This window comes from Heptranchias perlo, chromosome 5 (genome assembly GCF_035084215.1).
Source record: "Heptranchias perlo isolate sHepPer1 chromosome 5, sHepPer1.hap1, whole genome shotgun sequence".
Lineage (NCBI taxonomy): Eukaryota > Metazoa > Chordata > Chondrichthyes > Hexanchiformes > Hexanchidae > Heptranchias > Heptranchias perlo.
This window is the reverse complement of record NC_090329.1, coordinates 61,049,984-61,071,470: the sequence shown is the minus strand read 5'-3', so window position 1 is coordinate 61,071,470 and position 21,487 is coordinate 61,049,984. Positions and strand designations below refer to the sequence as shown.

At 42.0% G+C, this 21,487-nt stretch overlaps 2 protein-coding genes across 2 annotated transcripts in view; both read left to right on the top strand.

Moving 5' to 3' along the window:
* gckr (glucokinase (hexokinase 4) regulator) overlaps positions 1-1,435 on the top strand; it is a 71,526-nt gene extending 70,091 nt beyond the window's left edge. The window contains exon 21 of the mRNA XM_067985273.1: positions 681-1,435. Coding sequence (XP_067841374.1) covers positions 681-806 — 126 coding nt within the window. The 3' untranslated portion in view covers positions 807-1,435. The remainder of the gene's footprint in view (positions 1-680) is intronic.
* Positions 1,436-12,114: 10,679 nt separating this feature from the next.
* Positions 12,115-21,487, top strand: part of si:ch73-340m8.2 (tyrosine-protein kinase Src42A) — a 40,586-nt gene continuing 31,213 nt past the window's right edge. The window contains exons 1-2 of the mRNA XM_067983783.1: positions 12,115-12,459; positions 17,217-17,338. Of these exons, the coding sequence (XP_067839884.1) occupies positions 12,137-12,459; positions 17,217-17,338 (445 nt within the window). The 5' untranslated portion in view covers positions 12,115-12,136. The remainder of the gene's footprint in view (positions 12,460-17,216; positions 17,339-21,487) is intronic.

Below are 21,487 nucleotides of genomic sequence, written 5' to 3'. Positions count from 1 at the left end.
TTTAATTTTTTTGCTATTTGACTAAATTTATAAATTATCTGGGGGACTGGAACAGTAGGTGACAACAGTGAATCTCTGAGGTCTATGGTTTCAATTCAGCTCAGACGGATATATAATGAAAGTCACTTTTATTTCTCATAGCTTTAAGAAACCTAAATCAAACAAGTTTGTGCAGTCTTAACTAAGTTCTTTTTTGGAAATGAGCAAAAAAAAGCCATAATTTAACAGTAACTGGCACTAAATTTGCAGTCTGACTGAGAAGGCTATAAACATGGCTAGTGTGGGAAATGCAAATATGACACTGATGCAGAAAGAGATATTTTCTTGAGGTTAGAGTTGAGGCACTTAAGTGTGCAGGAAACTTTAGTCTGTGCTGTACTTGAACCTTGGAACACTTAATGCAAGTACTGAGGGCATGAATGGAAACTTGTTTCATTCTTCAGTACTAGGATTCATAAAGCAGTTTTAGATATGAATTATGATAATGTTAATCCCGAACAGTTTTATATTTTTGCATAGCAATTTGCTCAAATTCAAAAAAATAGAAAATAATAATTCAAATGTAAATCTTCCTGGAAGCATTTTGTTCAAACCTGCATATTGACAGTGAAAATGTTTACGTCAGCAAGAGCTGATATATCACCTTTGTAAGTGTCTGTGATGGTTTGTGGTACTTTCAGATTGTTCCTGCAGCAGTGGTAGCATTAATGAGAAACTGCTCCATATCTGAAGCAAAAGCTCGACTTGCATCTTGTCCAGTTGTACGAGAAGCCATCAGTGCGTCTGACGGTCCAGGGCACAAATGAAGAGTAGGACCCACAGAGGCAGCTGAAGAAGAAATGGACAAATGAGGACTTCTTTCAGCTTTTTTAGTATTGTAGCGACATCTGTGCATGAAAACATAAAAGGCCATTACTGGCCCAGGAAATCTGCAGGGTCATGATCCCAGCAGTTACACCAGGATCGCACCTGCCTTTGAACTCTGACACTGACACTGCCAAAGGAGGGTCCTCCAGTGCTGACCTGCCCAAGGAGAGACCTCCAGTGCTGACCTGCCAAAGACTCCAGATCTTTAAGGGGCCTAACGCCGGCCTGGATCCCTAGGTGGGCTCCACTTCCACCAGTTTTGGCAGGTTATGCCTGGTAAGACCAGATGTACCTACACTAATGCTTCTCTGTGTCCCAACTGAGGGCCAAGGAACAGGAGCTCCCAACTGGCCCAGCCCTCTTCACGTCAGTGGCCTTGTTTGGGGCGGGCGGAGCTCCACACCTAAACAAGGCTACAGAAGTCTCCCTTGGAAATCCGGTTCCTGCCGTAATTGGGTCTGGCGGTGTTTGCGGCCATTTTGGCTGACTCCTGCCAGAGTTACGACTGGAGCAATTTTGGAGTCATTGTTTTAATTGATTTTGATATTACTGTGAATAAATAAATCTGCTGTGGCTTTTCACAGCTTTATCTCTCATTCCATTTTCTAGTAGCAAATCTTTAAACTTAGGAAATACACTGTCTGGTGTCACATGAACACTTTTATTTTTAACAGAATTGGTAAGTTGTTTAGAATAAACATTTACTGTAGCTTTCAAAACAAATACACTTAACAGTCAGAACAAGGACAAAAAAATATTTTATAAAGTTTACTATTTAATTCAAGACTGAGTTAATGAAAACGTATTGCAATCTTGTTAAGGTGACAGCAGTTTAAGGACTGACTATCTTTTGACTAGAGGTGTTACTGTGTTACTGAAGAAATTCCTTTATTTTTGTACATTGCTATTTTGTAAGGTTATCTATTCAATTTTCATCAAAAATCTTAAACACAAAAATTAATTATGCATTACATATGTGGTGATGCTGAAGGACTGGGCTGTGGGAAGGTGGGGTTTTGGCTCCTCCGCTCTAGGGGAAGTTGATGTATAATACAAAACACAGAAGGGAGGATCAGAGTGAGCAAGATATTTTATCATTGTTACCAATTATTATTAATTACATTCTGTTCTATATGCATAGCCACATTTGGAGTTTTGTCTGCAAGAAGTTGGAGACCCTGTTATTCAGTGCTTATATGGATCTTCGACCTTTAGTTGGTGGGGAGAGATAGTCCAGCACTCTTCTACTATCAAGTTGTGTTTGAGCAAGTGACCTTTCAACTCATGAAGAAGAATTGGGTGGAAAATCATCTTATCATTATCAAGGAGTCATGTAAAAACTGCTTTCTTAGATTCATCTCTATTTTCAAACTGTTAAATCGCTTCAAAAAGGAGGGGTGGACTGGCTCCCCTGAAAGGGCACGGGATTCTCACGGAACAAGGAGGTGTGCCGATAATACAGCACTATGGAACCATTCACAGGGGCACATAGCCAGTCTGCCCTTGTCAGAAAGAGTGTTTTTCGTATTTAATACAGGACATTGATTGTCCCCAATTTAGAAAAAGGACAAACATATGTAAAATTTGTAAAATCTTACTTTAGAAAGCAGAGGATTAACGTTTGATCAAAATATTAAGCGTTTGCAGGCTCAAAAGCAGCAGTTGCCCAATCAGACACTGTGACGTTTAAGGTGTGGATATACAAAATTTTGATACATTTGGTACAACCCAGCCAGTAGACAGGCCCAATTAGATATGGGAAAACAAACACATTTGCCAGTACCATCCCTGATAGAAGCCCATTGTTAGAAATTACAATTGCCACTGCAGTAGTCATTGTCCTGACATATATAAATGTACGGAAAGAATAAGAAGCCATTGGCACTGAACATCCTCCAAGGTCCTACCAACCTTCTGCTGTAACTTTAGCGGCAGATCATTGGTGCCCCTGGAGAAAAGGCAAGTTACAGCAAGACATCAGGGCAACCTACGTGGAAATTCAGGATTACTATGTTTATAACAATAACAGAACAGTCTCTGAGTGACTGGCTGAATCAGATGTCAATATATAAGAAAAGATTGGGGAGACTAATACCCAGAATGGTTTGTAGTTTGGCAAGGGGAAATTAGGACAAAGGAAGAATTCTCCAAATCTTTTAAATATGCCAATTCTCCAGGGTTTCCTTGGATCTTCCGCCAAAGTTACAACGGATGAGCAGGAAAACTCCCATGGAAATGAATGGCACATGCCACTAATTCAAAGGAACGCCTCATTTGCTGGGCCGATGAAATGCCAAAAGGCCTGAAAAGAAGCCGCATTCAATTTCTATGCTAAGTCTTCCCAATTAATTCCTACAGTTTGATGTGTACACTGATACGTCAAATTTGGATCCAGGAGCAGCATTTGGTTTAATGACAACACATGGGTAAAGAACGGTTGTGATATTTGCAAGATGGGGTATGAATATTTCATAACTGAAAAAAAGTGCCTGCCAGTTACCTGGCAGGTAATAGAACACTTTAGGTCCTATCTTGAAGGAACTGAATCTCGGATTGTTTCCAGTCATCTGTTTAGAGTTGGTTGGTTGCTTCAGGTCATAGTATCTGCATCATCCATTCTCAAAGCTGGGAAAGATAACTTGGGATAAATGCATTATCCTGAAATCCTGTGCGGGGAACAAGGAGGAACTAGAAGTTCTGCCTCACAGAGCACTACTGACAGTGATCATTGTCCAGATCTAATTGTTCCAATCTAGAGTCAAGAATAACTGAAAAAATTACAAGATGAGGATCTGGTAATTGTATCAGTCAGAAGACCATTTTATGTCCATCCTATTAGCGGGCACTTGGTTATTACAAAAATAATGGCCCAGAAATTGCTGGAGTGGGGCATCTCATGGTGAATACCGTAAATTTGATTTTTTTTTTCCCTCACCCTTCGGGTCGTATTATTTTTTGCGCCGCACGTTGCTGAATTGATAAAGGCACAGCGAGGTCAACGAGGCATCTGGGACCTCCTGTTCAATGGGGCCAATGGTTTATCTCCTTAGCCAATGAAAATTAAGGATAGAGAAACAGAAATTTAAGGGTAGAGAAACAGAGCGAACAACGGAGAAGGAAATAGGGTGAATTAAAGTTGAATTACATATAGAAAGAGAAATAAAGAGAGGGAAAGAAAGATTGGATTAAGAGGTAGAGAAAAAAGAGACAGAAAGGAAAAGTAAGGAAAACATTAAAAAATTTAATATTTAAAAACCTCTAGGTACAATTTACTACCTGCAGGAATAGACTCTACAGTTTCAATTGTTCCCTTTCTGGGCCTCCAACATTGAGTGGCATTGCAGGAACAAAATCAAGTCATTAACAGGGTCCTTACAACATGAAATATCAGCCCTAAGTATCTGCGGCGAGATTCATTTGTTTTAACAGCGCAAATCCAGCAATTTCTTGAAACTCATGGGGAAGTTGGTGGCAAGCTCCGTTTTTGCAAGGCTAACAGTGGAGCGGCACAAATTGTCCAGCAATTTGTGGCGATTCCCAACTCATGCCGTATCTTTTCCATGCCACGAATTGCTGGGTTTTTTACACACGAATAATGGCGAGCGCTGTGAACTCACCATTACTTTTCCAGCAGTTTCTGGGCCAATATTGTTGCAACTCTGCTAAAGAGCTTACTGGCTGGATAGGAGAAAAGATGTCATTTGCTACATAGGAAGAAGAGCTGCAGAAACGCTGGAGAAATGGTGTGAACAGTGATTATGTAGTTTTATCGGGGTGTCTGCAGCGTTTGCGCCAAAGTTACAGTGGACAAGCAGGAGAACCTGCGTGGAAATTCAACCCAATAATCTTGCTATTTATGCCAAGTTTCAAAAACATCACAACAGGCTCCAACAGGGTTACTACTTCACCAAGTGTCAGCTTTGGCTCAGTGGTTGCATTCTTGCCTTTGATGGAAGAAGGTTGTGGGTTCAAGCCTCACTCCAGAGACTTGGGAACATAATTTAAGTGAACACTTCACTGCAGTACTGAGGGAGAGCTGTACTGATAGAGAGAGCCTCCTTTGGATAAGTTGTTAAACTGTAAGCCTTGTCTTCTCTCTCAGATGGATATAAAGATCCTGTGGCACTAATTGAAGACGGGGGAGTTGTCCTGGCCCAACATTTATCCCTCAACTATCATCACCGAAAATCGATTATCTCACTGTTTGAGGAAGTTTACTGCTATGTTTCCCTACATTAGAACAGTAACTGAATTTTAAAAGTATTTCATTGGCTATGCAATGCTTAGGGACATCCTGAGGCTGTGAAAGGTGCAATGTAAATGCTAGTGGAACACAAAAAGGATAAATGTTACTTGTTGGTTTGTCATTGCCTCCTTCTCCAAATGGGTTGACATATTCCCCAGTAGATGCACAATGGCTAAGGTAGCTGCTGAGAAGTTGGCACAGGAAATGTTTCCCTCTTTTTAAGGGGGAACATCATTTACAAGTGCAGTGTTTACAGAGACAACAGAGGCACTGGGTGTTAAACACCATGGGGTACAAATTCATCACCTCTTCCAATGCACTTCCATCATAACTCTGACAGCAGTGCAGCAGAAGAGCTGGAATATAGGCTAGGAACCAAACCTGCTGAGTCCTGATCTGCTCTTGGAGTTCCCTTGGGGCCAAGTAAGGAGCAGAGCCTCTGCTTGTCCCTTACGAGGTCACTGATGCAGAAGGGGTCGGACTAGGGGAGGTGGACTCACCCTGACCTCAGCCTCACAGAAGATCAGAGTATCTTCAGAGGCCAGTACTTCCAGTGAGACAAGGCGTACCCGCCTCTGCCCTGGCAGAAGTTGGGCCCCCGTCACAAACTCCGTTCCTTAGCCACAGATTCTATCCCGCTTCCTGGCCACTGTCTCAGGCTGAACCAGACCATTCACAACATTTGACCCTGAGCTGAGCTTCCGACCACATATCTTCTCCATCACCAAGACCGCCTATTTCCAGCTCCATAATATCTCCTGTCTCCACCCTGCCTCAGCCCATCTGCTGCTGAAACCTTCATCCATGCTTTTGTTACCTCCAGACTTGACGATTCCAAAGCTCTCTTGGCCAGCCTCCTCTCTTCCACCCTCCATAAAATTAAATTAATCCAAAACTCTGTTACCTGTATCCTAACTTACACCAAGTCCCACTCACCCATCATCCCTTTGCTCACTGATCTACATTGGCTCCCGGTCCATGAACGCCTCCTCGTCTTCAAATTCCTTCATAGCCTTGGCCTTCCCCATCTTTGTAACCTCCACCAGCCCTACAACACTCTGAGAACTCTGCGTTGTTCTAACTCTGGCCTCTGGACATCGCCACCAACCACCTCCCCTCCTTCACACCACCATTGGCGGCCATGCCTTCACCTGTCTAGGCCCTAAGCTCTGGAATTCCCTCCATAAACAGCTCCTCCTCTCCACTTCTCTCTCCTCCTTTAAGATGCTCCTTAAAATCTACCTCTTTGACCAGGCTTTTAGTCATCTCTGCTAAGATCTTCTTCATTGGTTTGGCATTGATTTTTATCTGATTACACTTCAGTGAAGCATCCTGGGACATTTTTTAAGTTAAAGGCATTATATAAATGCAAGTTGCTATTGTCATTGTAAGGAAATAAATGGGTTAGCACTCTCTTTGGACTACTATGTATATTTATTGTCAGAAGGACATATGAATGTTGCAGATTGTTGGTCACAGGTTGAAATGATAATAAAGGCAGTGGTGATTCAGTAGAGCATATTGATAGGACTAGTGTAGTAGAGAGAACCACAAAATTGTTAATGTAGGGTCATAAGTGCAGCTTTTAAGTGAAAGCCTTGTTAGTGAATGATTGACACAACAGACTTTCTGACTGCACATCAACCTTGCCTATTTCACTTTCCTCTTCTTCTTCTTCCTGCACCCCCTCTGCTAAGACTGCAGGTTGATCCTCCTGTTCCTCTGGCTGAGAGAGAGTTTCCTCTCTCTGACTAGCAAAATTATGCAGAATACAACAGAAGCAGATCATTTTTGACATCTTCTCAGGGCTATAGCGCAGTACCTCATCTGCTCTGTTCAGACGGCAGTATCTGAAGGCGGCTCACCACCACCTTCTCGAGGGCAATTAGGGATGGGCAATAAATGCTGGCCTCGCCAGCGACGCCCACATCCCGTGAACAAATTTTAAAAAAAATCTCTGTTTCAGCAGGTCAATTGGTATGTTTCACCAGAATTCAGATGAAGATATGACCCTCATTATATTTTTTGTTGGCTAAATAGGTGTGTCTGGCCTCCATTTGGGGGTTCCTCAATGATGTTACTAGCCAGAGAGTAGCTCTGATCTCTGAGCAACCATCAGTCCAGTCTGCCTGTTCCTTAAAATAATGCAGGCACAGTGGGCTGGTGTAAAATGAAGGCATTGTGACTGCCACAATCACCTGCATTACACTGTTCCTGTGGCCTGACACCACCTGCATGGTGATGAAATAAAAGCCTTTACTATTTATAGATGCTGGGGGTTGTTAAAATTCTATAGATTATGGAACAGTTCCTGCAGATTGGAGGGTGGCAAATGTAACTCCACTATTTAAAAAAGGAGAGAGAGACAAAACAGGGAACTACAGACCGGTTAGCTTAACATCAGTAGTAGGGAAAATGTTGGAGTCGATTATAAAGGATGTGATAACAGGTCACTTAGAAAATATCAATGGGATTAGGCAAAGTCAATGTGGATTTATGAAAGGGAAATCATGTTTGACAAACTTACTGGAGTTTTTAGAGGATGTAACTGATAGAATAGATAAGGGAGAACCAGTGGATGTGGTTTATTTGGATTTTCAGAAGGCCTTTGATAAAGTTCCACATAAGAGGTTAGTGTGCAAAATTAAAGCACATGGGATTGGTGGTAATATACTGGCATGGATTGAAAATTGGTTCACAGACAGGAAACAGAGAGTAGGAATAAACTTTCTTTTTCGGGGTGGCAGGCAGTGACTAGTGGGGTACCGCAGGGATCAGTGCTTGGGCCCCAGCTATTCACAATATATATCAATGATTTGGATGATGGAACCAAATGTAATATTTCCAAGTTTGCTGACGACACAAAACTAGGTGGGATCGTGAGTTGTGAGGAGGATGCAAAGAGCTTCAAGGCGATTTAGACAAGTTGAGTGAGTGAGCAAATACATGGCAGATGCAGTATTATGTGGATAAATGTGAAGTTATCCACTTCAGAAGGAAAAACAGAAAGGCAGAGTATTATTTAAATGGTCCTTGTACAATGTTCTTGTACACCAGTCACTGAAAGCAAACATGCAGGTGCAGCAAGCAGTTAGGAAGGCAAATGGTATGTTGGCCTTCACTGCAAGAGGATTTGAGTACAGGAACAAGGATGTCTCATTGCAGTTATACAGGGCCTTGGTGAGACCATACCTGGAGTATTGTGTGCAGTTTTGGTCTCCTTACCTAAGAAAGGATATACTTGCTATAGAGGGAGTGCAGCAAAGGTTCACCAGACTGATTTCTGGGATGGCAGGATGGTCGACTCAGCCTGTTTTCGCTCAAGTTTGGAAGAATGAGAGGGGATCTTATTGAAACATATAAAATTCTGACAGGGCTAGACAGACTGAATGCAGGGAGGATGTTTCCCCTGGGTGTGGGGGTCCAGAACGAGGGGTCACAGTCTCAGGATACGGGTAATACATTTAGGACTGAGATGAGGAGAAATTTCTTCACTCAGAGGGTGGTGAACCTATGGAATTGTCTACCACAGAAGGCTGTGGAAGCCAAGTGACTGAATATATTTAAGAAGGAGCTGGATAGATTTCTAGACACAAAAGGCATCAAGGGGTATAGGGAGAGAGCGGGAATATGGTATTGAGATAGAGGATCAGCCATGATCATATTGAATGGCGGAGCAGGCTCGAAGGGCCGAATGGCCTACTCCTGCTCCTATTTTCTGTTTCTATTAAAGGCCTTGATGGCTGCATGTATGCCATCAACGAGACCCTGCGCTTTAAGAAAGCCTGCCTGCTGGTAAAAATGCTGCCTCCTCTTGTGCTGCTGCCTCCTTTCCATGGGGAAAGATGTGACAAATGTGTTCTTCTGACAAACGAGGCTTCTGTCACCTGCTTGATGCATCAGTGGATTAAAGTCTGACTAATGTGGCAAATGTCACCAATGGTGACTTAACAGAATTTGTTTGCAATGGTGTGGTGACTTTCAGAGCAATGGGCAACTAGATTTTGTCTGTAAGTTCGATAGCATAGCTCCGTCAAAGCCTCATTCATGAGGCGGAGACGGCAAAGGCAGATCTCCTCAGAGCTGACCAAATGTTTACGTCTGGATGCAAAAAAAGGGCCCGGAAATTGCCCCGAGTGGCAAACCAACCGTGCTCGCCACTTCATAGATTTATACTGACCCACTAACTTACCACAGTCTTTACTGGGTGCAATTCCTCTAATAGGAAGCGGAGAAGAGCGCAGCGTTAGTTCAAGTGAAGCTAGGACCCTGGGAGAAGAGGGAGATTCGATCTCTCCCCTCGAATTGCAGCATTTTTGACAAGCTGCAAAACTGTTTCTGCCAGCTTGGAACGTAAAATCCAGGAAGTGAAAGGTACAACATTAAAATCATTGTAAAAACAGTTACAGACAGCAAAAAAAAAAGTTGGCAAGAAATAATTATATTAAATAAAAGAGATGGAAGCAAAAAGTAGAAAAATGTTTTTTTAATTTCTACATTTTTTTAAAATGTTTTTAATGACCAAAAACTATTAAAATAAGGAGTAATGAGACTCCACATTTTTAAAAGTTAATTTTTAGTTGTTTGGCGGTCATTAAGACTTACCACACTATCAAAACTTAGTTTAAACCTGTTATTTTTAAGCATACCTGTTTTGTGGGGATATTACTTACTTTCCAGCTGAGCAGATGAGCAAGTTGGTGCTTTTTCAATGATTTCTCTGATTGCAGTGTGCGATATATCTTTAATTTGAAGCTGTCATATCGCTGGCGAACCAGTAGGAGCAAATTATGGATTTCCACGTTTCACCGCGTATGTGCAAACGCTGGAACTTGCTAACAACTGTGAGCACTGTTCTTTTCCAAGCAATTTCTGCCCCAAGATTCCTGGGCCAATTCTGAGTGAATGCCAAATGCCTAAGGCACAAGCACTTTGCATAAACTCTCTTTCAGCTTCAAATACATGACGGCCATTGGTAGGCTGAGAAACATGGTTAGAGCTAAGATTGGCAGCTGTTGGTAACAACAGACTTTAGGTCTGTGCAAAAGGAGTCCTTTATTGCAAAAGATTTGCAGAAAACAGCAGAGACAGGTAGCAAAATCAAGCTTGCAAAAAACGTTTATCCCATCTAAGAATGAAAGTTCACAAGCAAACAGGCGAGCAGTGCACAAAAGGTGAAGAGGTCAGAAACATGGGGAATTCATCACGGAACTTGTTCTATTGATTCTTAAGAATTCCCCACAGTATCTTTAATTGGACTTTGGAAGATGTTTGGATTGCAGACCAGCGTACTGTATCCAATTAAACAATACCAGTATTTATATAAAGAAGGTATGATATTTCTTTATAACAGTCAAAGAAAACAGGATCAAGGAATCCCAAGTGCGCCGATGCTGGTACACAGACCTGCGTACCCAATTCCACAACGTACAAGTGCCAAATGCATGGGGTATTCCATAAACATACCATCAAGTCATTAGATGCAAATCTATCACAGCATCTCCTCCTCATTCTTTCCCACAATCCCAAAACAGTGGAACTTTTTATGTCACTGAGTCTCCCCTTCTTCCTACAATGTACAGGTTTTTAAAAGAAAAGAAAGACTTGCATTTGTATAGCCCCTTTCAAGACCACAGGACATCCCAAAACACTTCACAGCCAATGAAATACTTTTTTGAAGTGTAGTCACTGTTGTAATATAAGAAACACGGCAGCCAATTGTACAGCAAGGTCTCATAAATAGCAATTTGATAATGACCAAATAATCTGTTTTTAGGTGTTGGTTGAGGGATAAATATTGGCCAGGACCGGGGAGAACACCCCTACTCTTCTTCGGAATAGTGCCATAAGATCTTTTACATCCAACTGAGAGGGCAGACAGAGCCTTGGTTTAATGTCTCATCCAAAAGAAGGCGCCTCCGATAGTGCAGCGCTCCCTCAGTACTGCACCAAAATTCCAAGCTTCATGTCACCGCACCACTATGGTATCAAATTTCCTCGGGAATCCACCGTGCTCCTACCATTGTACCAGGTTTCTGCCATTTGCAGAATTTTCCGGATGGCCTAGGTAAGGTTTGGAATTTCTGCCCACCCCTTAGAAGGACAATGGTTTCAGGGACTAACCTCGTGGATCGGGACATCTTACGCCAGGAATTCCCCAGCTCAGTCGGAAACTGGTGTAGGACTAGAGGCCTATATACCGAGAGAGCAATGAGGCGTTTCAGACTCCGGATAGGCGCAAGTGGGCTCCCGGGGAGGGGAGGGGTGGTTTTAAACCAAGGAAGCAGCCAGAAGATTGCAGAATTTTAACAAAGATATCTGGATTCAGTCCCCATGTGGGAATGAGTGATGCACCTATAGTACCTGCTGGACCCATGCAAATTAGGTGTCCTCCCTCTCACCCAGTCAACTGTGGCATTTTCCGGACTTATTTCTTCATTTATCTCAACTTCTTCCTATCCTTTTCAATTTTGTTGCACTGTAGGACTTAGCTCGAAACATAGAATTATCAATACAAAAATAAGATTTTTACGAACAGCTGATATTCAAATCTAATCATAAACACTTAGCTACCACCAATCGATAATGTTTGAATTTATGATTAAAAATAGTAACTGAGCTACAATCTTTACTGCTTTTACTCAACATTGCAAAAAAACGGCTGTAATTCTGTCCAGAACTCATTTACAATCAAATTCCAAGCTTACTACTCATGGTATCTCAGTCCATCGACCAATACATATCATAAAACATTTCATTTGTCTGCCATAGGGAAATATTATGCCCTCTGTGTATATTTATTTGACTTGTTTTTTGAAATACTGGCACTATTTAGTCAGATACTCTGACCCGCAATCCAAACAATTTCCAAATCCGAATTACAATTACAGCGGGGAATTCTTAAGAACAGGTAAAACACGTTCCACATGAATTTGAAGACGTTGCTGTACATTACTTCCTGTATAGGCGTTAGCAACTTTATAGGAGCGATGTTCAGTGAGAAGAAACAGCTTAGGGCAAGTCATGGGCGCTGCTCTGTGTAAAACACACTGTGCTTTCTGCCCTTGCCAGTACTGTCAGTCTAATTCTGATGACAGTAATCAGGGGACACCAGTTCCAAAAGACAGTTTATCTTTTGAGAACGAACAGGCGCTGCCACCTCGTTTTGTTACTCTTTACAATTACAAACCCCGCACTGCAGAGGACCTTCTCATCGAAAAAGGGGAAGAAATTGAAGTTGTGAAGAAAGAAGGCGAATGGACGTTCGTTCGAAAATTAGCAAATGAGGTGGGAGGCTACGTCCCTTCAAGCTTCGTCGCTGAAGTGGGGAGTGTTGCTGCTGCACCGTAAGTAGCCGCTCTGGAGACAGCTGGTGGCCTCTGAAGCCAGCTCACCCCGTCGCTCCTCTCAGGATCGTGGCTTTTTGAAAATCATATTTTAACTTGCCGGAGGAGCAAAAGTTTCTAAGTTGATGTCGGCTGGTGACCTTTTTCTTTCTCTAGTTCACTATCCAAAATAACCTAGCATTGTTAAAGGCTCTAGAAGCAGTGCAGAGAAGAGCAACAAAGTTGAGAGAGAGAAGCCTGGAGGGTAGAATCAGATATCTGCATTTTGAGGGGAGAGGGAAAATGATAGAAGCAGTGCTTTGTAGTGGGAGAAAGGGTGCATGCAGCATCTTTTAAGGGATGGAGAAGCTGGAATCAGCACTTGCTGAGGAAGGAGAGAAAGAAACCGGGACAAGTGGTTTGGGGAGTGAGGAGAGAAGCTGGGAGCAAAACTTTGCTGGAAGTGACTGGTTGCTTAAAATCCAGTGTCACTTAGATTTTTAATCTTTAAAGAAAGGAAAAACAATCAATTCTCATAATAAGTGTTTAAAATTAACCAGAATGCAAAATTTCGAATTAGAAAATTCAAGATGTTCCAGGGTAGCATTCCCTTGGATTCCTCTAGGAACGCACCAAACGATTGGGATCTGAGATTTAGAAGAGCTGTTAGTATTGTACATTTACCATCTTAAGCCCTGCCTGGAATGATAAGATTGGGTTTGAATCACTGATTTGCTATTAGATTTTTTATAAAACTGGATCTTGGGGGATTTGTAGCTCAAGTCTCAGGAGGTGATCATTAACTGAAAAACAGTTATACTTTGCAGCAACACAGTGATTGTTTCACTTGAAAGTTAAATTGTCATAGCACAGCAGATTAAACTCCTAAAACACTGCATCACAGGATGATTCACATCAGCAATCTTCCCTGCAATGAATTACTGATCTTAGCCATTTCCTTTTGTGGGGAGCTGCTGCATAAGGAACCATGTGGTTCTTTAATGGGAGGGAATAAAAAATTAAATTTACCCCTTCTTGAGCATGTTTTAGATACTAACTTCAGAAAAGCATCAGAGGAGGTCTAGGAGCAAACCCCCACTCTTAGCCAGCAACAGACCCAGGAAAGGGGAAGGTGGAATATATCTTCAAAAGAACAAAGCAGTTTATTTTCTTGGTATATGTAGACTTTTATTGGAAATAAAATCCTTTACTTTTATTATGGGCTTCAGAAATAACCTACAGAATGACAAACAGCAAATTGTATATCCCACTTTTCATTGAGACTGTACAAGGCAATTTATAAACTCAAATATTTTTTAAGGTCACTTCCTCCACCATATAAGATTCTAAAACATGCAGGGTATGTGGCCATTGTGGCTGCTTGGGCAGTATGTGCAGAGTATTAACCAATCACATTTTTTACTTCTTGTTTTGTTACCCATGGGTATGTTAAGATCTAATCGAATGTTAGATGTATTCATGCAAGTTAAACAGGTTAGCAATATGAAAAGAATCACTTATACCCTTGGTTATAAGCCACACTTTATGTGTTCTTCTGTTAAGAGAATTAAAATGATGTGCAATGCAAGTCTTAAGCTTCCTGTACAACATGTGAGACCCGTGCTAGCACTGGTGGTTCCTCATGAATGAATCTAATACAGTCGGCTGCCGCTCCAAGATGGACCGACCAATTCACTTATACTGGCACCTAGCAAGAGGCAGTTAAAAAAAGGGTCATCCTGGTCACTGCCCGCCAGCTTTGGCCAATCCCAACAGGTTTACCTTTGGATTGTGGCCAGCTGCATGACACCTGGGCATTGGGAACTGACGGTGCTAGCGCAGGTCTTGCATGGGATAAAAGCAGCTTTAATTTAGGGGTAAAAATTCCGCTTTTGCGCTCCTGGCACATGACGGAAACGCATATCTTAAAATTGCTCACTTCCAGTTGCCGATTTTCTACCCGTGATGGATGGAAAGTCATGTGGTGGGAGTGCAGTGTTGTGCAACATGCACTCCTGGTGTGCCGGGAGCACAGAAGCAAAATCTTTGCCACTGCATTTGTGAACTGAGAAATAGCATAACCAGGTAAATTTATTAGATCAAAACATATATAAAAAAACTAAGGATACCTGCGGATGCTTACAGAAACTATTTTGTGAGATTTCCTCAAAATGTTATGATATTTTCACTATTACATCTCAGCATTTATATTCTATAATTCTTGTCATAAAACCCACTTAAGGTGCTCCTTTTTTGTCGCCTCCAGTCACGACTATTCTAATGCTTTCCTGACCGACCTTCCAGCCTCCATAAACTTCAGCTAATCCAAAACTCTGCTGCCCATATCCTATCCTATAACGTCTCAGATTAAAAATTTGTAACCTAATGCTTAAATCCCTTCATGGCCTGACCCCGTCCTATCTCTATAACTTCCTCCAGCCCTACAACCCATTTCCAAACTCTCTGTTCCTCTGCCTCCGACGACTTATGCAACCCCATCCCTTCGGTCCATCATTGGCAACTGTGCCTTCAGCCACCTGGGCCCCACAATGGTGGGACAAAGGGCGGGGGGATGCACAAGATGCCGGAGTCAGAAGAACAGAGTTCAGGGAAGTATGGGGTTCTAAAGCTGGAAGAGATTACAAAGATAGGGAGGGGCGAGGCCACGGAGGCATTTAATTACAAGAAAGATAATTTTAAAGTTGAGGCAGTGGGGGACTTTGGAGCAAAGGTAGGTCAGTAAGGAAAGGGGTGACGGATAATTGGAGAATTGTGGCCAGTTCTGGGCACTGCACTTTAGGAAAGATGTGAAGGCCTTAGAGAGGGTGCAGAAGAGATTTACTAGAATGATTCCAGGGATGAGAGACTTTAGTTACATGGATAGACTGGAGAAGCTGGAGTTGTTCTCCTTGGAACAGAGATGGTTGCGAGGAGATTTGATAGAGGTATTCAAAATCATGAAAGGTCTAGACAGAGTAGATAGGGAGAAACTGTTCCCATTGGCAGAAAGGTCAAGAACCAGAGGACATAGATTTAAGGTGATTGGCAAAAGAACCAAAGGTGACATGAGGAAAAACTTTTGTACACAGCGAGTGGTTAGGATCTGGAATGCACTGCCCGAGGGGGTGGTGGAGGCAGATTCAATCATGGCTTTCAAAAGGAACTGGATAAGTACTTAAGGAAAAAATTTGCAGGGCTACGGGGATAGTGTGGGGGAGTGGGACGAGCTGGATTGCTCTTGCATAGAACCGGCACGGACTCGATGGGCCGAATGGCCTCTTTCCGTGCCGTAACCTTTGTATGATTCTATGATTCTAAGTGTGATGGTGCAGGTTATGTTATGAACAACAGAGTTTTGGATGAGCTGAAGTTTACAGATGGTTAAGGATGGGAGACCAGCCAGCAGAGCATTGGAAATGACAAAGCCAAAGATGAGGGTTTCAGTGGCAGATGGAGGTGGGCAATGTTATGGAGGTGGAAGTAGGTGGTCTTTGTGATGGAGAGAATATGGAATAAGAAGTTCAGCCCAGATTCAAATGAGATGCCGAGATTGCAAACAGTCTGGTTTAGTATGAGACAGTGGCTGGGATTGAGTTGCTGGTGAGATTATGTAGTCTGTGGCAGGGGCCAAAGATGATGGCTTCAGCCTTCCCAATGGTTAACTGAATGAAAGTCAGAAAAGCAGTCTGACAGCACAGTGGAGGTATCAAGACAGGTGGTGGAGAGCGAGATCTGGGTGTTATCAGCATACATATGGAAGCTAACTCCATGTCTGAGGATAATGCCACCAAGGGGCAACATGTTGATGAGGAAAAGGAGGGGGCCATGGGTGGATCCTTGGGGGACTCCTAAGGTGATAATGCGGGGATGAGAAGAGAAGTGATTGGCAAAGATGGTCCAACTACAATCAAATAAGTAAGAATGCAAGGGCAGTTCCGAGCTGGACAATGGAGGAAAGGTGTTGGAAAAAGCTGGTATGGTCAACCGTGTTGAAAGAGTGCTCAAGGAGCACGAGGAGGGATAAAGCACCACAATCACAGACACCGAAGGTATTGTTCATGGCTTTGGTTTAGGCAGTTTCAGTGCTGTGGGAGGGGCAGAAACCTGATTGAATCAAACAGGGAGCCACAGGAAAGATGAGCATGGACCTGGGAGGCAACAACACATTTAAGGACTTTGGAGAGGAAAAGAAGATTGTCAATGGGATGGAAGTTTGCAAGGACAGAGGTTCAAGGGTGGATTTTTGACAGGGGCAATGACAGTGGTTTTTGAAGGGATGGGGACAGTGCCTGAGGAAAGAGAACCATTTACTGGGTGAGTTAACAATGTTATTAAAAATCCTTGCACACCACTAACAATGTTTCTTTCTGATGTCAGCTGATGTAATTTACCAAAAGAAGCACAATTTAATAATATCGAAAATATTTAGAATGCATTTCATGCTTCGCCTCAATAACCGTAACACTTATGATATAAAGAGAATATAAAGTAAATAGAATTATCTAAAGTGTGAATGGGATCTGCACAACAGACATCAGTATCACTTGCAGGATATATTCTGCATTCACTTGATTACCTGAATATGTAAAATTTCTGAAAAACAGTATTATGACATGTGCCTTATATCAGATGATTCTGGAAAGATATTCATAGCTGTGGTGAAGTATGCTTAAGGCTATCTTCTTCTTCCATCAAAAGTAACTGTAAGAGGAGGTTTTCTATACATTTTAATGATGATGGTGGTAGAAATCTCTGAATGTAACACTGTAATCCTTCAGGTGGTTCTTTGGCAGTATGATCCATATGGATGCAAAGAGGTATCTGCTGAGAGATGAAAACCAAAATGGATCTTTCCTAGTTTGGCAGAATAAGGAAATGAATGACATTTATTTCCTATCAGGTATGTTGATTTTATTTGTAGCTGCAGTTTGATGTTTGACAAATACAACAGCCATTTATTATAGTGGGTTAGTTCATAATAGCTTGATAAGGAGAAGAGGGCAATTACTTTGGACCTATGCTGGAGCCAGCGATCTTTCCTGGGTCAGTGTAGAAGTATTGACTAGGAGACACAACTTTTGGATCTCAGTCTCATATAACGTTTGTACTTGAGTTCCCAATTGCACTGGCTCGCATAGGAAAGTGGAAGATTAGTTAAGGAGTGCTGTTTTCCCATAGCATTCAACTGCACTTCTTGACAGGTTTATTAACAAGTGATAATATCCATGAAAATGTCTATGAGCTGGATTATTCTGATCCTCCAACTACCAGACAGTTAGTGGTCAGGTGCCTAAAAGAAAAGGTAATTCTTAAAAGAAAAATGCCTCAGCCTCCTTGCTCACGGAGCCAAGTCAAGCACAAGTTAGCTCTCAGTCAAGGGGCCTTAGCAATGTGCCCCCCAGTGACCATTATACCATAAGAGAAAGGAGCAGGAGTAGGCCATTCGGCCCCTCGAGCCTGCTCCGCCATTTAATGAGATCATGGCTGATCTGATTTTTACCTCAATTCCACTTTCCTGCTCTTTCCCCATATCCTTTGACTCCGTTGCTGATCAAAAATTTGTCTAACTCAGTCTTGAATGTATTCAATGACTCAGCCTCCACAGCTTTTTGGGGTAAAGAATTCCAAAGATTCACAACCCTCTGGGAGAAGAAATTTCTCCTCATTTCCGAGTTAAACGGGTGACCCCTTATTCTGAGACTATGCCCCCTAGTTTTAGATTCCCCCATGAGGGGTAACATCCTCTCAGCATCTACCCTATTGAGAGCCCTCAGAATTTTGTATGTTTCAATAAGATCTCCTCTCATTCTTCTAAACTCCAATGAGTACAGACCCAACCTGTTCACTCTTTCCTCATTAGACAACCCTTCCATACCCGGAATCAACCTAGTGAACCTTCTCTGAACTGCCACCAATGCAAGTATGTCCTTCCTTAAATAAGGGCACCAGAACTGTACGCAGTACTCCAGGTGTGGTCTCACCAGCATCCTGTACAGTTGTAACATGACTTCCCTGCTTTTATACTCCATCCCCCTAGAAATAAAGGCCAATATTCCGTTTGCCTTCCGGATTACCTGCTGCACCTGTATGTTGACTTTTTGTGTTTCATGTACAAGGACACCCAGATCTCTCTATACCGCAACATTTTGTAGTATTTCTCCATTCAAATAATATTTTGCTTTGGATGACTTCACATTTTCCCACATTATATTCCATCTGCCAAATTTTTGTCCATTCGCTTAACCTGTCAATATCCCTTTGCAGACACTTTGTGTCCTCATCGCAACTTGCTTTTCCACCTATCTTTGTATCATCAGCAAATTTGGCCACAAGACACTCTGTTCCTTCATCCAAGTAATTGAAATATATTGTAAATAGTTAAGGCCCCAGCACTGGTTACAGATTGCCATTTTGAAAATGACCCTTTTATCCCGACTCTTTATTTTTTGTTAGTTAGCCAATCCTCTATTCATGCCAGTATATTACCCCCAACACCATGAGCTCTTACCTTGTGCAGTAATCTTTTATGTGGCACCTTATCGAATGCCTTTTGGAAATCTAAATATACTGCATCCATTGGTTCCCCTTTATTCACCCTGCCCGTTACTTCCTCAAAGAACTCTAATAAGTTTGTCAGACATGATTTCCCCTTCATAAAACCATGTTGAATCGCCTTGATTGTATTAAGAGTCTCCAAATGTCCTGTTACTACTTCCTTAATAATGGATTCTAACATTTTCCCAATGACAGATGTTAGGCTAACTGGTCTATAGTTACCTGCTTTTTATCTCACTCCCTTCTTGAATAGGGGTGTTACGTTTGCGGTTTTCCAATCTGCTGGGACCTTTCCAGAATCTAGTGAATTCTGGAAGATTATAACCAATGCATCCACTATCTCTGTAGCCACTTCCTTTAAGACCATCGGATGCAAGCCATCAGGTCCAGGGGACTTGTCAGCCTTCAGCCCCATTAGTTTACCTAGTACTTTTTCTCTAGTGATAGTCATTGTTTTTAGTTCCTCCCTCCCCTTTGCCCCTTGATTTTCTACTATTATTGGTATGTTATTAGTGTCTTCTTCTGTGACGACAGATACAAAATATTTGTTCAATTCCTCTGCCATTTCCTTGTTTTCCATTATTATTTCCCCAGTCTCATCCTCTAAGGGACCAATGTTTACTTTTTATACACTTGTAGAAGCTTTTACTATCAGTTTTTATATTTCTTGCTAGTTTACTCTCATAATGGCAGACAGATGCTGGATTTTCCAGCTGTGTGGGGAAGGCAGGTGTTCGACAAGTGCCCATTGTGACATAAATGCTCACTGGCCCATGTAAATAAGGTGTCCTACCCTCTCAAACTCCAACAGGGTGAGTGCTAAAGCGCACCAGTAGGTACAATTCGAGTGCAACTACCAGGATTGCGGCCTGCAGATTTTTGGGGCTCATTAGAGGCTGAAATGGGGTGGGCTGGATGGATGAACTAAGATGAGTTGAATGACTTTCCTCATCAGTAATTATCTTGTGATTAGATTCCGCATAATTCAGATCAGGACCTTGGTCATGAATTTCCTCAGGTCTGCTCCCGCTCAGCTGCCGTAACCTCGCTGGAGATGTCGCGGAAATCCTTTTTATGCGTATAAAATTAGAGCAGGTGCAGCTTCACCCTCCAATATCTTTTGGATGAATTTATGCCTGGAAGTAGCTTCTGTGGTTTCACAACTGAACATTCTTCAAAAAAAATTAAAACATTTTAAATCTAGTGAAAGCTACCAAAATGCACCAAAGATGTGAAAATGTACAGTTGGAGAATGTGGAAACACTGGGGGGAAATGAAAGAAGTGAAAATCCTCAACAAAATTCTGCTGCATCTATCAGTCTCAGACCATTATCTGTGGGTTGAGGTACACAGTGAACAAAGTTCAGTTATATTGCTGACTGGGTATTGCTGTGGGTTGCACTGAGGGCAGCAATAATAGAGCTGTATACCAGCATGTTTGAACACATGCCCAGAGCACTACTCACCAAGTGACTCATTTTTAGTGTTAGGAGACAGTGGATAAGAACATCATCACTGACTTAACATTAAAAAGATTCCATACAGTGTTTCCAAAAAGTCCAATGGACCACCTCCACGTGCGTGTGCGTGTGTGTGTGTGTGAGAGAGAGATTTCCGGCCCTCTTACTTTTGTACAACCAACCTCATTCCAATAGCACTCCAACCCTGGCACACCAGAAAATGAAACATCACTCCACTCAGGGAAGAAAAATACACTTCCTAAACCTCAGGAAAATCAAAATCAAATAAACAGTACTCAACAGCTAAATGTCACATACTTAAACAGTACAATAAACTGCAATGCTTTCTCCACATCTGAAGAAAGTTGGCAATGGCCCGCAGTACTTTTGTGGAGCCAGGAGAAGCATTCCTGCTTCTTTTGGCTCCACAAAAAAAACATTTTTAAAATTTTCAAACCACTTTAAGCGATTGCAACAGTACTGAGATTGGTGCTATTTTAACATTCCTCATTCAATTATGAATAACCAAAATAGCAATGCGAGCATTGCAGGATGGTCCAAGGCCAGGAAAGAGGAAGGCTGGTAGCAAAGCACATGCCAGCACTCACAGCTGCTTAAAAATGAACGTATCCTTGCCATCAAAAATTAACAATAAGTCTATGCCATGTGCCAAAGGATGACCAAAAAATTGATAAAGAGGAAGAAAATAGAATATGAGAGTAAACGAGCAAGAAATATAAAAACAGATTGTAAGAGCTTCGACAAGTATATAGAAAGGAAGAGAGTAGCGAAAGTAAACGTGGGTCCCTTAGAGGCTGAGACAGGAGAAATTATAAAGGGGAATAAGGAAAAGGCAGAGACGTTAAACAAATATATTGTATCTTTCTACACAGTAGAAGACACAAAAAATATACCAAAAATAGAGGGGAACCAAGAGGCTAACGAGAATGAGGAACTTAAAATAGTTAATATTAGTTAAGAAAAAGTACTGGAGAAATTAATGGGACTAAAAGCCTACAAATCCGCTGGACCTG